The sequence below is a fragment of the Schistocerca piceifrons genome, chromosome 8, assembly GCF_021461385.2.
Source record: "Schistocerca piceifrons isolate TAMUIC-IGC-003096 chromosome 8, iqSchPice1.1, whole genome shotgun sequence".
Taxonomy (NCBI): domain Eukaryota; kingdom Metazoa; phylum Arthropoda; class Insecta; order Orthoptera; family Acrididae; genus Schistocerca; species Schistocerca piceifrons.
In genome coordinates, this window is record NC_060145.1 from 455,853,649 (window position 1) to 455,870,549 (window position 16,901).

Genomic DNA, 16,901 nt, shown 5'->3' on the forward strand with positions numbered 1-16,901 from the left:
TCCTCCCTGTGCCACATTGCACTCCAAGAGAAACTGTCTTTTCGAATTTTGCAATAATTTTCTCCAAACCCGTAGCAGACATCAGACCAATACCTCTTTTTCATTCCCTTGAGTGTCCAGAATTTTTGCAGGGCTGCTGGTGTGCAGCCACTGTTCTTGTAAAAGAGCTTTAGCAGCAGCACGCCATCCTTCATGGAAACAGTCATGCTGAGCATCTCGGAGACAAACTAAGGAACAGCTGTGTGCCATGTGTCCATTAGTATGCATATTCTGATGCTTATTACAGTGCCATGTATTGGTCAATTGGTCATGATATACAATTTCTAAAGTACCCAATGTTCATTGTTAGTATAGGTACAGATATAGAATAGGTATTTGTACACACATTTTATCTGTATCTCTAGTGAATTTCGCCCTGCAGTTTTGTTGTCATGCAGCTCAGTGTTTGATATCACATCTCCTGAACTGTGTGTCATCCAGTGATACAAATTAGCAGGTACATTCAGTAGCATATAGCAATACTGTGTTCAAATGTGTCTTAAATACAGTTGAAAATCAAACAATGGAAAACCCAGGATGGAATGTAACAATACTGTGAAAAGGAAAGTTGCTACTCACCATATAGCAGAGATTCTGAGTTACAAATAGGCACAACAAAAAGGCTGCCACAAATATAGCTCCCCCCCTCGGATCTGGGGGTTAGAATAGACCCAAAGTATTCCTGTCTGTCGTATGAGGCGACTAAATGGAGTTTCACATTTCGGCCTTTATGTGACGGTCCCCTGTAGGGTTTGACCTCCATTCTACAAAATTTTCCCAAAGAGCGAGCCAATTGGGGAAGGGCGCCTTAAAAGTTGCTTCGTGTCCATCATGCATTTAGATCTTTAGCCCATTTTCTCGTCGTATTGCAGCCCTGCCCATTCTCCATCTCTGAGGTGAGGACACCTTACTGGGTGCGTTTTCCACCAGGCACTATGCAGTGCCGATTTCTGCATCGACGACGACCATGGACTTCTTTGCACCTGATATCCAGCACAGTAGCCAGTCCGTTCTGGTGGGGCCGCCATGTACCCTGTTGGTCGTAGCCCCCTGACCACACAGGGATCGCTCTGCTGGTGCCTGCGCTGTTAACTCCCCACATATGTCAAGGGGTAGATGTCCATCCCCTTGGGGCATCGGAACTCCCAGCAATGGCCATCCTGCCAGGTGGCCTTTGCTGCGGCTGGGGTTTGCCCTTGGGGAGGACTCCTGGTCAGAGTGGGTGGCATCAGGGTGGTGGCACGCGATGAAGCATAGTCCATCATCTCTTGCGGGTGGTGAAACGCCAGCAGTCTCTAAGCGATCACGAGCTCAATTCAACACACAGAAGTATGACCCCAAATCGTTCCCCTCCCTGGCCACACCATGGGAGGAATGTCAGGCTAAGGATGGCAGCGGATCTTATTCGTCCCGGTACCTTGTATGTTCGAGCTGATGGGGAATCTTTCATGACAATGACGCCTCAGTTTTTTGTTGAGCATTTAGAGGACAAGATCAGGGAGGTGGAGGGCTTGTCCAAAATGAGATCTGGGTCAGTCTTGTCCAAAACAGCATCCTCTGCCCAGTCACGGGAGTTACTCGCTTGTGACAAGCTGGGAGATATTTCTGTAACTATCACGCCCCTTAAGAGCTTAAGTATGGTGGTCCAGGGTATCATTTTTCACAGAGACCTTCTTTTGCAGTCTGACGATGAGCTGCGTGCCAATTATAGAACGGCGAGGTGTACATTTCGTCTGGTGTGTCCACCAGGGTCTGAAGGATAATCTGGTCGCCACCAGTGCCGTCATCTTGGCATTTGTGGGTGATACATTGCCCGAGAAGGTCAAGGTGATGGTCTACCAGTGTGATGTAAAGCCCTATATCCCTCCCCCGATGCGGTGCTTTAATTGCTGGAAGTTCGGTCATATGTCTTCCTGCTTTACTTCCAGCGTCACATGCCGAGATTGCGGATGCCCATCACATCCCAATACTCCATGTGCCCCGCCTCCCATCTGTGTCAACTGTGAAGAGCACCATTCGCCTTGCTCGTCTTGAGTGCAGGATTCTCCAGAAAGAAAGGAAAATCATGGAGTACAAGACCCTGGACAGACTGACGTACACTGAGGCTAAGAGAAAATTTGAATGCCTGCATCCTGTGCGCATGACATCGTCTTACGCTGCCTCTACAACACTTCTGGCACCATCAGTTCTGCCAACCCAGGTCACCTCTGAGAGCTGGAAGACTTCACCTGCCCCTTTAATGGTGGGGGCCATTTCCCTTCCTGTTGCTCCTGCACCACCTACTTCCTTCGAGAGCAACACTCCCCCCCCCCCCCCCCAACCATCTGGGATATCCATCCCCACTTCTAAGCTGGGGAAGTGTAAGTCTTCTTCGGCTCCTCTCGCTAGGAAGGGGTCCCTTGGGTCACTCCCTTATCAGGTTTCTGCTAGTGGGAAAGATGACACCCGCCAGTGGCTGAAGAGCCTAAAAGCAGCTGGTCGTACAGCTTCACGCTCATCCTCAGCCCCAGAGACTGAGCCAGTGAAGTCCTCCCACCCAGGGAAACCTAAGGAGCAGTGAGAGAAATCCAAAACGAAAACCCCTAAGACCAAGGAAATTGTGATGGCACCCACACCACTGCTACCTACAAGCTCTGCGGCTGAGGATGGGGTGGAGATTTTGGCGTCCGCTGAGGACCTAGATCTCGCCAGACCCTCAGACACAATGGATATAGACTGCTCAGGCAATAAATCGGTGGCAGCAGGTGACTCCGAGGCGTAAACTGCCTCATTGAATGTTCCATGCCTTCCCAGTCTCACGATGTCATCCTCCAGTGGAATTTCTGTGGTTTTTTCCACCGCCTGGCTGAGCTACGGCAACTGTTAAGCTTTACACCTGCTGTCTGCATTACCCTCCAGGAAGCCTGGTTCCCAGCAATGCGGGCCCCTGCCCTCCGCAGCTGTAAGGGATATTACAGGAACTATAGCAACTATAATCGAGTGTCAGGTGGAGTTTGCGTTTATGTCCTAAACTCGGTCTGTAGTGAACAAGTGCCCCTTCAAACCCCTCTTGAAGCTGTGGCTGTCAGAATAAGGACAACGCAGGAAATAACTGTCTGGAATGTATATCTTCCTCGGTGCAGTACCCCTGAATGTATTAGCTACACTGATTGATCAATTCCCCAACCTTTTCCTACTTCCGGGAGATTTTAATGCCCATAACCCCTTGTGGGGTGGTACCATGTTTACTGGCTGTGGTAGAGATGTCAATACTTTACTGTTGCAATTCAACCTTTGCCTTTTAAATACTGGCGCTGCCACACATTTTAGTGTGGCTCATGATATTTAATCGGCCATTGATTTATCAATTTGCAGCCCAGGACTTCTCCCATCTATTCACTGGAGAGCACATGATGACCTATGTGGTAGTGACCACTTCCCTATCTTCCTGTCACTGCCCCAGCATTGGGCACATGGATGCCTGCCCAGATGGGCTTTGAACAAGGCAGACTGGGGAACTTTCACCTCTGCTGTCACCGCTGAATCTCCCCCACACGGTAACATCAATGTGATGGTTGAGCAGGTGACTAACACAATTGTTTCTGCGGCAGAAAACGCAATCCCTCGCTCTTTAGGGTGCCCGAGGCACAGGGCAGTCCTTTGGTGGTCGCCAAATTGCTGAAGCAATTAAGGAGTGGTGGAGAGCTTTACAGTGGCATAATCGGCCCCCTTCCCTGGAGCACCTCATAGCTTTTAAACAGCTCCGTGCGCGTGTTTGCTACCTTATCAAACAATGGAAGGAGGAGTGTTAGGAGAGATATGTCTCCATTGGGTGCCACATGTCACCTTCCCAAGTTTGGGCAAAGCCCAAACATCTTTTCGGGTACCAGGCCCCCAACAGCTGTCTCCGGTGTTACCATAAATGGCTAGTTATGTACCGACACAAACGGGATTCCTGAGCACTTTGCTCGTACCTCTGCATAGGAGGATTATCCCCCAGCCTTTCTCACACTCAAATGGCTGCTGTAAGGGAATGTCCTCTCATTCACTACACGCTGCAGTGAATCCTATAACGCCCCATTTACAGAGTGGGAGCTCCTCAGTGCCACACGTCACCTTCCCAAGTCTGGGCAAAGACCAAACATCTTTTCAGGTACCAGGCCCCCAACAGCTGTCTCCGGTGTTGCCCCGACACAGCTCCTGGGCCCGATCGCATCCACAGACAGATGATTAAACATCTCTCATCTGACTAAAGCAACATCTTCTTATCATTTTCAACCAGATCTGGTGCGATGGTGTCTTTCCATCACAGTGGCGGGAGAGCACTATTATTCCAGTGCTCAAACCCGGCAAAAACTAGCTTGATATGGATAGCTATCAGCCCATCAGCCTCACCAACATTCTTTGTAAGCTACTGGAACGTATGGTATGTCGGCAGTTGGGTTGGGTTTTGGAGACACGTGGCTTGCTGGCTCCATGTCAGGGTGGCTTCTGCCAGGGTCACTGTACCACTGATAATCTTGTGTCCATCAAGTCTGCCATCCAAACAGCCTTTTCCAGATGGCAACACCTGAACTTACATAAAGCATACGACACGACTTGGCGACGTCATATCCTTGCCACGTTGTATGAGTGGGGTCTCCGGGGACCACTCCCAATTTTTATCCAAAACTTCCTGTCACTCCGTACTTTCTGTATCCAAGTTGGTGACGCCTATAGTTCCATCCATATCCAGAAGAATGGAGTCTCGCAGGGCTCTGTATTGAGTGTCTCTCTATTTTTAGTGGCCATTACCAGTCTAGCAGCGGCTGTCGGCCCCTCTGTCTCACACTCTCTGTATGCAGACGACTTCTGCATTTCGTACTGCTGCTCCACTACTGTTGTTGCTGAGCGGCGCCTCTAAGGAGCCATCCACAAGGCGCGTCGTGGGCTCTAGCCCACGGCTTCCAGTTTTCAGCCGCATTTTACTGCATGAACAGCAAAAATGTACTAAGCAAAAAACATTTTTCCTTTCATCATTTGGTGGGGGTTGTCAATAAGAAAAGGTTTTGTAAATGTTTTGAATTATTGTAAAGTTTGTTGCAAGACGCTTTAAGTGCTCTCATTTTCAAGTACTGAATGATAAAGTCATGGTATTCGTGGGTCATGGGCTACACTTCCTTTCACCCCATCCCTTTGATAGGTAGGTGCTTCTTACATTTATGATGATTCTCTCCGGACAATAAGCGATACATGTATCAAATGTGGTTGAAATCGGTTCTTTGGTTTTCAGCAGTGACGTGGAACATTCATTCATTCATACGTACATACATCATACATATTTTTATAACATGTATGGATATCTTATTTCCGTGATCCAATAAATATATGTACAGTAAAACCCGTTATACATTCGCACATTTCACACTTTTTACCTTCATTTTTGTTTATCCAAACAGAAGTCCTATTCATTCAATACAGTTCTCCCATCATTAACAGTTCCCTGTTACAACATTTTCCACATTTTATGTTTTCTTTGGCTTTTTCACAACCTGCAACGTTGATTTTTACACAAATTTCTGCAAAAAGTACATCATATTTCTGCTCAGAGTCAGCTTGAGACAAAGCACAAAACTCAGACTGTATGCAAAGTTGTTGATCATGTAACATAGCATGGTAAACAAGATTTTTGTTCCATAAAATTTTGGGAGTGCAGTCGCATAAATTCTGCTTCTTCTTCTAATATTTTGACTGAAAACCATCCAGCCATCTTCAGAGTGAGCCCAGGTGACTAACGCTCCAGCACTTGCTCCGTCCTTTTACTCCCGAGGACAAACCACTGCGTATTTGGCCAAAGATACACAAGGCAGCAGAGATGTTGATAGGCAGCAAAGAGGTGTAACATAGGCACGGAAATTAAATCTATGGCTGCACAGTCTTTGCACACGATGATATCGATGTGTCATGGAGTGCTGCACCGTCACAACGCCTTTGTGATTTAATTGTAGAAATTGCCGGATTGCATGATTTGTCCAAGTTGAAGCTGCTATCTCTATTAATTAAATTCATTGCCAACTGAATTTCAGTTGCTTCTTTCACTACTGAGTCACAGAAAGATGAAGTCAAGGCTACAATTTCGACATTTTCGTACACGATAGAGTGCCCAGTGTCAATACAGTGCTCCACCACTGCAGATTTAGTAGGTTGTAGAAGACAGGTGCACCGGTGGTGATCTGTGCCTCTCTCCTGGACTGTACATGTCGTCTGTCCGATGTATGAACAGCCGCACTCACAGGTGATCTTATAAACCCCAGGCTTCCAAAGCATCAAATCATCTTTAACGGAACCCAGGAGTGCTGCTGTCTTTGGTGGAGGGCGAAAAATACTTTCACTTTGTGTTTACTGAGGATTCGTTCTATTTTTGACGAAAGGCTTCCCACGTGTGGTAGGAAAGCCATGGATTTAAGAATTTCTGTGTCTTCTTCCGCATTTCTTGTGCCCGCTGTTGATTTCATTTGTAGTGCCTTCCGTATCTGCTGTGGAGGATACCCGTTGGCTTCAAAAACTCTTCTCAGGTGTAGAAGCTCGTCCTCCAGACTGCTCTTGTCAGCAATGATGTGCTGTGTGTACTAGAGTTCTGAGTACACTAATTGTCTGCGAGGGATGGTGGCAGCTATTTGCAGGTAAATATAAATCAGTATGGGTTGGTTTTCAGTACACTGCATGTCCGAGAGTTCCATCATCTTCGCGCCGTACCAACACATCCAAAAATGGAAGGCATCCACCTCTTTCGATTTCCACCGTGAACTGAATTTGTCTGTGGACAGAATTCAGATGATTTAAAAGTCCTATTAGCTTGTCTTTACCGTGGGGCCACACGACAATCGTGTCATCAACATACCTCCAAAACACCTTGGGTTTCAAGCTAGCAGATTCCAGCACTTTCTCCTCAAAGTCCTCCATAAAAATATTGGCCATCAAGGGCAACAAAGGACTACCCATGGTGACACCGTCAGTCTCTTCATAAACTTTGTTATTGAATAAAAAATATGTTGGGGTCAAAACATGTTCAAATAAAGCTGAAATCTTTTTATCGAAAGTCTTTTCAATGTGAGAGAATGATTCCGAAAGAGGAACCCAGGTGAACAACGACACTACATCGAAACTGACTAACATAGTAGAATTGTTCAGTTCGAGTGATTTCAGTTTGTCAGTGAAGTCCACAGATTTACATACGTGATGAGCCCATTTTCCCAGCAGAGGCCTTAATAGTGACTCTTAAGTGTTTGGCACAATCATAGGTGGAGAGCCGATATTACTATCGAACGTAGAGGAACACCATTCATGTGGATCTTTGGAAGTTCATAAAGCCTTGGAGGAACGGCACCACTTGGTTTCAATCTTCACGCAACTTCTGGTGGAGGGGAGGGGGGCGTTCAGAAGCTAAGCAGTCTTCCTTACCACCTGGCTGGTAGGGTCTTCACTGATTTTCTAGTATGTGCTGTCTGTCAGTAAACCATTCATTTTTTCATGATAGTCGTCACGAGACATTAAAACAGTGGCATTACCTTTATCAGCTGGAAGAACTACCATCTCGGAATCCTGGCAAAGCTTATGTAGTGCAGCCTTCTCTGCCACAGATATGTTACTCCTTTGAGGGCGAACCTTCATAACTGCTCAACGAGTTTTTCTGCTGATTCCGCAGAAAGAGGATGAACAGCTTCTTCAACGACACTGATGAAAGTCAGTATTGGTAAAACCTTTGGTATGGGTGTAAAGTTCAGTCCTTTACTTATCATCATCATCATCATAGTGTCGTCCAAATCTTTATCTGTCATATTAATAATGGAGCATCAAATGACAGATTCTTGCTACGAAGACGTCTCAAGCTGGCTAAACTTTGCCGTCTGTCTCGATGTGGCTACCTCACGGACCCAGTCTGACTTGGCCCATGTGATACCATCAACCTAGTTCCATGAATTGTTCCGAAACCAGGTCCAATTTTCGGCGGGTAAAATGGATCCTCTCCTTAACAATAGCAGCAACAGCTTTCATTAAAATCTTATTTATAACAGTCGACTTTACAAAATGTACTAACCTGACAAACTTTGGAACTATGCCACGGTTACGGCATCCTCGGGTGTAAAAGGATGGAGCAAGTGCTGGAGCAGTAGTCACTTTGTCTCACTCTGAAGATGGCTGGATGGTATCCAAATGAAATATTAGAAGAAGAAGCTGAATTTATGTGGCTGCAAGCCCGAAAATTTATGGAACAGTCTTTATGCCACAAAAACATGAAGATGCACACAAAGATTTTCATTGTTAGTGTGTTCGGCCACATCCGCTGGTATTGTAGGTTTGCAGTGTTTGGAAGAGTGGGAACGTATGTCAAGTCACTGCCTTCATAATAATTACGATCTGATTATAGTGACTTTAGTAGCAACCTTCCTTCTGCTCATTGTATAGTATTGCAGCAGCTTCAATTTAATTTCAGTCATTTATATAAACTGCTTTTGAAGACGGCCACCTCTCAAATGGGCCTTCACGAATCATTGTTACTTCCATGTGAAGTACCATATTTACTCGAATCTAAGCCGCACTCGAAAAATGAGACTCGAAATCAAGGGAAAAAAATTATCCCGAATCTAAGCTGCACCTGAAATTTGAGACTCGAAATTCAAGAGGAGAGAAAAGTTTTACGCCACACCTCCAAATCGAAACTAAGTTTGTCCATTTTAATATGAGACACAATTTAGGTTGAATGAATGACGATACAGCTACAGTAGTTTGGTTCGAGTCGTAAGCTTAGCAGTTAAGCTTTACCAGGTAGCCATTGCTATGCGTCAGGCACTCCGTCCGTATTTATACGGGTACCCTTCCTTTTTCACGTGCTTCGTCAGGTTTGAATTGTTTGCTTATTTTTCTTCGATCTGATGAGTGCCATTCTCTTTGTTATAGGTGTTTACATCACTATAAGCTGAAACTGAATTACTGTACTGTGGCATGCATTGTTTGTCGCATTCTGATAATGAGTGTTTACGGCCTGTCGCAGCTCGCGGCATGGCTTGCTTTTGTGCGCGCTACCGCCGCTACAATAAAAAAAAGAGAGGAATTGTCCCATTAGCGAAACAATAGCAAGAGACTGCTATTTGTTGTTACTTACACTGCTGCTTTCTTTGATAATGATCAACAAGAACCAAATAATATACTGCATATGATAGATGATGTTCTGAACGAGAGTTTAGCGAAAATTTTTCCCCGTGTGAAAATCTTTACAGATGCCTCTTTAGTACATTACATTCTGCACAGAAATTAGTCATCTTAGATTTAAAAATCTAGTCAATTGCCATGCTTCATTTCTGACTGTATCACTATTAGCCATAAGAATAATACGAATATAAACATGACATGATATGTATATTCTTCCACATTTGCTGTTGTCTCACTCTAGTTTCGTAGTTAGGCAGACAGGATTTAAATGAGATAGCAGCAAACACGAAAGAATACATCGCAAAATGTTTATATTTGTCGCAAAATGTTTATATTTGTATTATTCTTATGGTGAAGAGAATACTGCATGTGATTCACAATTCATAAAAGTTCCTATTAGCGACCATCTCTTCTCACAGGTAGGAAAAAATTCAGAATGTAGAGTTGGCCATATTGACAAAAACCTCAAACAGTCTTGCCAGTCGGATTTTCGTAGTACATTGAAATGCTGCTACATTCGAAGATGAACAATACAGAATTTGTATTTATTTTGTTGGATAATGTATGAAAATGCAGTGGTCGAAACTCGGGGCGGAGAAAAAAGCTCGTCTTCCACCTTTTTTTAAATTTATTTACTGACGCAGATGTTTTGGCGCCATTACTTATCTTTGTGCCTGCAAAGCAAGCCTGTGTAGCGCTACATATATTCGACGGCAGAAGTTAGTTGTGGCGGCACCTACCAACATTTTTCAGAACTTCCTCTTACTTTGCACTCAATTCTAAGCCGCAAGCGGTTTTTTGGATTACAAAAACCGGAAAAAAAGTGCGGCTTAGATTCGAGTAAATACGGTACACGAATCCATACTAGATGCACAGTGTTACGTTGGTAAGACCTGATGTCGAACTCATTCGTCCTCAAGGTGCCCTGTAACGTGATGACAATTTCCACCCTCTTTCTCACCCAGGACGTCCCTGAGCAGAGTGACCTTGTGGAAGCTGTAGATTTTGTGCCTATTGTTGCCTATGTATGAAGATTGCCAGCCTTAATGCATTAACCGTTGCGTTAAGGGTTTTATTTACTGTAATTTTACAATGCTCCTCAATAGTAAGTCTCACATTAGAACATGAACATCTTTTAAATGTGGTTTCAACGAAAGACTTCTGCTTCTGTGTTTAATTTACACCATCGGCCAAGATTAGGATGAAGAGGGGGAAACCTGTGCAATTCAGTTGAATCATTGCACAACCATAAAATGTTCACAATTTTTGTATATGTGATCACTTGGCCACTGCCTTTGTGATTGGTGCTCTGGGCACTGTGGAGGGAGGAGTGGGCTAATCGCTCTAGAAAAAAATAAAATCAGTTGATATTTCAGATTTTTTTTTTTTTAATAGGCAAAATTTAAATTATTTTAATTTTGTGTTTTGAACAGGATAAAGAGAATGACAGAGTAATTGATTTATTTTCGCTTGTTGTGTTTCCTACGCTTTCCTGCATTTTACACTTTTCATGGTTACTCCACTGAAAAGTGTAGGAAGGAGGACATTGCACTCTGAACACTGATATCTTGTGTCCTTTTTTTCTTTTTAAAGCCAATTGAGTATTAGCACATGTGTAGCAATATGAGGCTTTTATTTTCCTCCAGCTATGGGTGGAACAAATTGTGGAAAATAACAGATTGTCAGTCTTGTAGACTATTCAGCAGAAGGAACCCCAATAGCTTTTTTATTTTATTCGACTCCATGCGTTTTGATGAGCTGTGTTATCAATTCTAATTGGAATTTTGCTAATGGTAGCTTTGACCCCATTTTAAATTTATTTACAGTATGAGAATTCACAATGGCAAAGTCTTTAAGGTGGAAAAACGCTTTGTCTACCACAACATTGTTCTGTGTAAACATTCAATTGAGCTTAAAAGTAGTCTCAAACACACACTGATTTCACAATTATTGTTTATCCACTAATTCTGTTTGTTTTAGCAGTTGGTGCCATTGCATCATGATGAATAGCAGTCAGCATGTTCACAACTCTTAATTGAGCCATTTCACAACAATAATATGTTCACAATTTTGACTTCGTTACTCTCCCTTTGCCTGTGGTTGTTCAAGAGCAGGCATTTATATCTATCACATTTTAACTGTTCCACGCACAGTAGTTTCATTTTTGTGCAGTAAGTCAACAGGAGTTTGAATCGTATACCAGTTGACCATGTACATATTGTGGCCTTTGTCAAGGAATGGCTGCATTAGTTACAAGACAACAGAGCTAGAAATTCCAAGTGTCTTCCAAATGTATGTAGGCTTGTTGCTCTACCTGTACTAATTATAAAATCTTAGTCTCTTTTGACATCTGCGATAAGAAAAGTTTTACTCCAAATTTAGGTCTTTTTTTTTTTCTTAATATACAGTTTGAAGGACAAAATATCTTTGTAAAGCTCTAAAGACTCATCTACACAAAGATTTTCATACATAGGAAAATTCTCCCTGCAAACTTTTCTATTGTCATTCAGCACCGTTTTATCCTACACAGTCTATTTGATGACTGTTGATCATTATTGCGAGAGTATAGCAATACAAGTAATAGCTATTAGCGGTCTCTTGACAGTGTTTTGTTAAAAACTGAACTTTGCAATAATTTATTGGTAGACCAGTAGTCATTCAGGCTTGGTTTTTTATTCCTAGAAGTTAAGTGTGGTTACTGCTAAAAACAAATTTCTGTGGAATTTGTCTGTTTCCATTTTTGTAGTGTAGATGGTGACACTGGATCTGTATGAAAAATGAAATACTGAGAGTATCTATTCACCTCAAAATCAATTTTATTAGGAAATTCTGAAGTTATAGAACATTCAAAATAATGTAATATTTCAGATTCGTTGTTCACACAACAACAAAAGGTTGTTTCACTAAGCTTTTGAACTTCTGGGTGAAATTCACTGTTTACCCACTGAAACATTCCTTTGGTTTGTTCTGTAAACAGTGACAGTGCCCAGCCGCAGGCAGCATTTCCAGCATATGAATTGTCACATAAATGCACATTCTCATTCATGAAAATTTACATAAACGCTGTAAGATATCTAAATACATGACATATAAACAACATAGATAACAATGTAATAATGTATACATACATCACATATGACAGATTTTTTTAAAGACACATTACCCATTTTTGACCACGCTGTTACGAAATCCTTATGCTTCTTTTAACTGTGAACTGTGCTTGATATAATTTTTCTGTATTTGTTCGGACAGAGTCAGAAAAACTAATTATTGTCATTATCAGTCATTTAATTACCTCACCTTACTTTACTTACAAGGGAACCTCCCCATCGCACCCCCCTCAGATTTAGTTTTAAGTTGGCACAGTGGATAGGCCTTGAAAAACTGAACACAGATCAATTGAGAAAACCGGAAGAAGTTGTGTGGAACTATGAAAAAAATTAGTAAAATATACAAACTGAGTAGTCCATGCGAAAATAGGCAACATCAAGGAGAATGGGTGTCACGGAGCGCCATGGTCCCGTGGTTAGTGAGAGCAGCTACCAAACGAGAGGTCCTAGGTTCAAGTCTTCCCTCGAGTGAAAAGTTTAAATTTTTATTTTCAGTTTATGTGACAAACTCTTATGTTTTCATCACTTTTTTCGGAGTGATTATCACACCCACAAGAAAACCTAAATCGGGCAAGGTAGAAGAAACTTTTTACCCATTTGCTAAGTGTACAAGTTAGGTGGGTCGACAACATATTCCTGTCATGTGACGCACATGCCGTCACCAGTGTCGTATAGAATATATCATATGTTTTCCTGTGGAGGAATCGGTTGAACTATGACCTTGCAATCAAATGTTTTCGGTTCCCATTAGAGAGGCACGTCCTTTCGTCTACTAATCGCACGGTTTCGCGGTGCGGTCGCAAAACACAGACACTAAACTTCTTACAGTGAACAGAGACGTCAATGAACGAACGGACAGATCATAACTTTGCGAAAATAAAGAAAGTAAAATTTTCAGTCGAGGTAAGACTTGAACCATGGACCTCTCGTTCCGCAGCTACTCACGCTAACCACGGGACCCTTTATGCTACAATCTCCTTGATGTTACACATAGACTACTCAGTTTGTATGTTTTACTAATTTTTTTCATAGTTCCACACAACTTCTTCCTGTTTTCTCAATTGATCTGTGTCCAGTTTTATAGGCCTATCCACTGTGCCAACTTATAACTAAATCTGGGGGGGGGGGGGGGGGGTGCGATGGGGAGGTTCCCTTGTTAGTTAGGAAAAAATGTGCCAATGTTTTCTCCACGACTGAGTGAGTTGGTTAAAGTAATGGCAGCACAGACAGTGGGTTTGTATTTGGAAGGGTGTTGATACCAGTCTCCATATGGTCATCCAGATTTGAGTTTTATGTGCTTTTCCCTAAATTGCTTAAGGCAAATGCTGGCATGATCCCTTTGAAAAGGACACAACCGTCTTCTTTCCATGTCCTTCCCCAGTGCACGTTTCTGCTTGACCTCTAATGACCTCACTGTTAATGGTACATTAAACACAAATATTCCTTTTTTCCTTGTGTTCGTCACTTGGTAAATCTTGTCTCCTCCTCTTTTACCACTAAGCAGTTTTCATAATTGACAGTGCCATGCGATGGTAGTTAGGAACAGATGTGTTACAGACACTTGGTCCAGACCAGGACTGCTAAACAGCTACTTAAATTTCACGAGTGATGTATTATATGAGAATGCATGATAAATGACAGGTACACTGTAGCTGTGTCCTTCTGTGTCTCTTGTGATGTGTGGGACTGGGGAAGGTTGGGGAGTACTCAGCATTCAGTTCGAACTCTGGGTTAATGTGTATTGTGAGCTCTGCTGTCACATTGGGTTGAACATTAGCCTCTAAGGGCAGGTCTGGAGCACAATTTTTAGCTTTGTCAAAAACGTTCACCACCGGATTTACTGTGCAAGAGAATAAGAGGGTGCCATCTCCTTAACATTACAGTCAACAAATATTTACAGTAGAGCGTCAATTATCCGAAGTAATTGGGGGACATGGGTGTTCGGAAAACTGGTTTGTTCGGATAATCGAACTGTACATGTTTATTTGCCAAAAAGAAGTACTGTACAGTAAATTTATTCATAAAAACAGGCATCTCTTTTAGTATTACAAAGTAACATACAAAGGCAACTTCAGTAGGAATATATAGTATGTGGCACAATTTATTAAACAAAATATAGACATATTACAACACATTTTGCATGAACAATACACACAGTATACAAAATTAACGTTTAAAAAATCCTTTATTTTGGTCTGTCTAAGCTAGCCTACACGCTTACGAGCAGCTAAGTCACGTACTTTTTTCATTACAGATATCTGAAACTGGTCACGGTAGGATGGGAGAGTAACAGGTGCGAGCGAGTACACAGTTCGGTTAAGCGGTCGTTCGGTTGACCGATGTTCGGATAATCGACGCTCTACTGTACCTTACATCACCCTCTGAATGATACATGTGACTGTAGGCAGTCCCAGTAACATGGCGTTTACTAGAGGGAGAGATCTTACTATTGTAAAACATTGTTTCTGTAGCTGTAGCAGCAAATGTGTGTTTCTGTAGCATGTTCTGTAATATATGCTATTTATTTCTGTTGACAGGATGAAGATGCAGAGAAAGCACTACATGACCTTTCAATTAAATATGAGTCACATCTAAGGAATAGAAGGAAACGGGAGTAAGTTGTGCTTTACTACAGAGCAGATGAAAGCCCTGTGAAGCTCCTGTTATAATGCCTTACAGGAAAGGCATTCAATTCATTCCATTTGTATGTTATGGAAAAGGGCAGGAGGCGAAACCTACTTTATGGACAGTGGTGGTTGCCCTTCATCCGTATTAGTCTTAAAGTGACGTATTTCAAGAAGATATGTTAGTGATTTTGTCTCTGTGATATTTGTGTGGTGTCCAAATCTGTGATTGTGCATTGTACTATTTATGAAGAATGATCTGTAGCATGTTACAAAAATATGATTAACGTCAGAAGTTCACATTGTATAGAACCAGCAACGCACCTCTCTCTCTCTCTCTCTCTCTCTCTCTCTCTCTCTCTCTCTCTCTCGGAAGGGAAGGTCGAGTCTATCCATGGTGCGTGCTTGGATAACGGAAGCTGTTAAGCCTGTCGCTCGAGTAAATAGGGAAATCGGGGTTCGAGTCCCGGTCTAGCAAAATTTTTCATTTTCTCCAATAAACTGTGCAGCTTCAGTTTCTCCGTATTTTGTGTGTGTGTGCGTGTGCGCACTGACTCTATTTTGCTATTTTGTTAATGATGCAGTTATATTATTCGATCTGTTAAAGTACCATTTGATATTTCCTGTTTCTTTGGTGTTCAGTTTTGTGATTTTTATTGTTCTCTAACAGGAAAACATTTCCTTCTGTCTTTAAAATTGAAAACCTGCATGAATAGCTCTACGTTTTTAATAACAACTATTTCCAAGAATTTAGTACCAAAATAATGCAAAGCATAGTCATTTGAAGGAAAAAGTGTTCCTAACTACCTGAATCACCCCCAAATTTGGTGAAATTAGCACCTTTTTTATATGTGTGTAAATAATTAGCTGTTTATCATGTTACTTGCCTGAAGACAAAAATGATCACCAAAACAATAAATGAATAAATAAACAGTGCTCAGAGATAAAGTAAAAATGAAAGAAAATAAATTGTTTTTATTATTTCCTACCAAACCTGGCAGTGCTTTACATTTGGTAAATATGTATGGGAATTGGATATACATCCTAATCTCCTAACTCCCCCCTCTCTTATCTGTCTTCTCCTCTCCCCTCCCTTTGTCAATCTCTTTCTCTGTCCCCTATCTGTGTCCATCCACCCGCTCCCCTTTCTCTTCCCCTATTTGTGGAAACACTCTCGGTATGGTCGAGATATGTTGATTGGTTTTGTTTCATGGTCACTATAGTATGGAAATTATAACCAGCACTACACAGCAGGCAGCTGCACTTGAGGGGTGTGAGGAACAAGGCCCCTCTCCCTCTTGTAGGACAGACTGATTTTCAGTCCCTTCTGGTGTCATCAGATTTGTACTTAAACCCTATGGCTCAACAGGATTAGTCTCTTCACTCATTTCAAAATAAGAAAAGAACATAATGAGCTAAGCACAACACAGAACAAACCAAAGCCCACAGAGCATTTGGTAACAACTACCCCGCGGTAACTTGCTGAGGTTGGGAGTATTGTAAATGAGTTGGTTTCAGCCTGACTTCTACTGGTATCTTACACAATGCTAGTTCAAAATACCCCACATCCAAACAACCGTGTTAAAGTCGTCGTAATTTCATATAATGCAAATGTCAGGTACAAAACAAACATACGAATTTCATTTTTCTGAAATGTTAGCTCCCCTGGTTGACTGCTAGGCTGCGTAGGTGGAGTGTCTTGTAGAGTCCATTCAACCACTAGCTGTTTGATGTGGCACCAGAACATAACTTATGAACATATTGAAATGTCACTATGTTTGTACAGAGATGCTCTCTTATATTTTGCAAATATGTTCTTATGCATGTTGTTGTTGTTGTTGTTGTTGTTGTTGTTGTTTATAGTGCCCTCACCCCCACCCCCTCTGGGTGTTTTTTTAAAGGATGATGCCACACACATGGTAGCAGTAAATGCCAACTGCTGTTGCAAAATGTTGCAGAA

The 16,901-nt window shown here is 42.3% G+C and overlaps 1 protein-coding gene across 1 annotated transcript in view; it reads left to right on the forward strand.

The window, feature by feature from the left end:
• LOC124711402 (regulator of microtubule dynamics protein 3-like) overlaps nt 1-15,894 on the forward strand; it is a 91,036-nt gene extending 75,142 nt beyond the window's left edge. Inside the window, exon 6 of the mRNA XM_047241455.1 lies at nt 14,855-15,894. Within this exon, the coding sequence (XP_047097411.1) occupies nt 14,855-14,935 (81 nt within the window). The 3' untranslated portion in view covers nt 14,936-15,894. The remainder of the gene's footprint in view (nt 1-14,854) is intronic.
• The last annotated feature ends 1,007 nt before the right edge of the window (nt 15,895-16,901 follow it).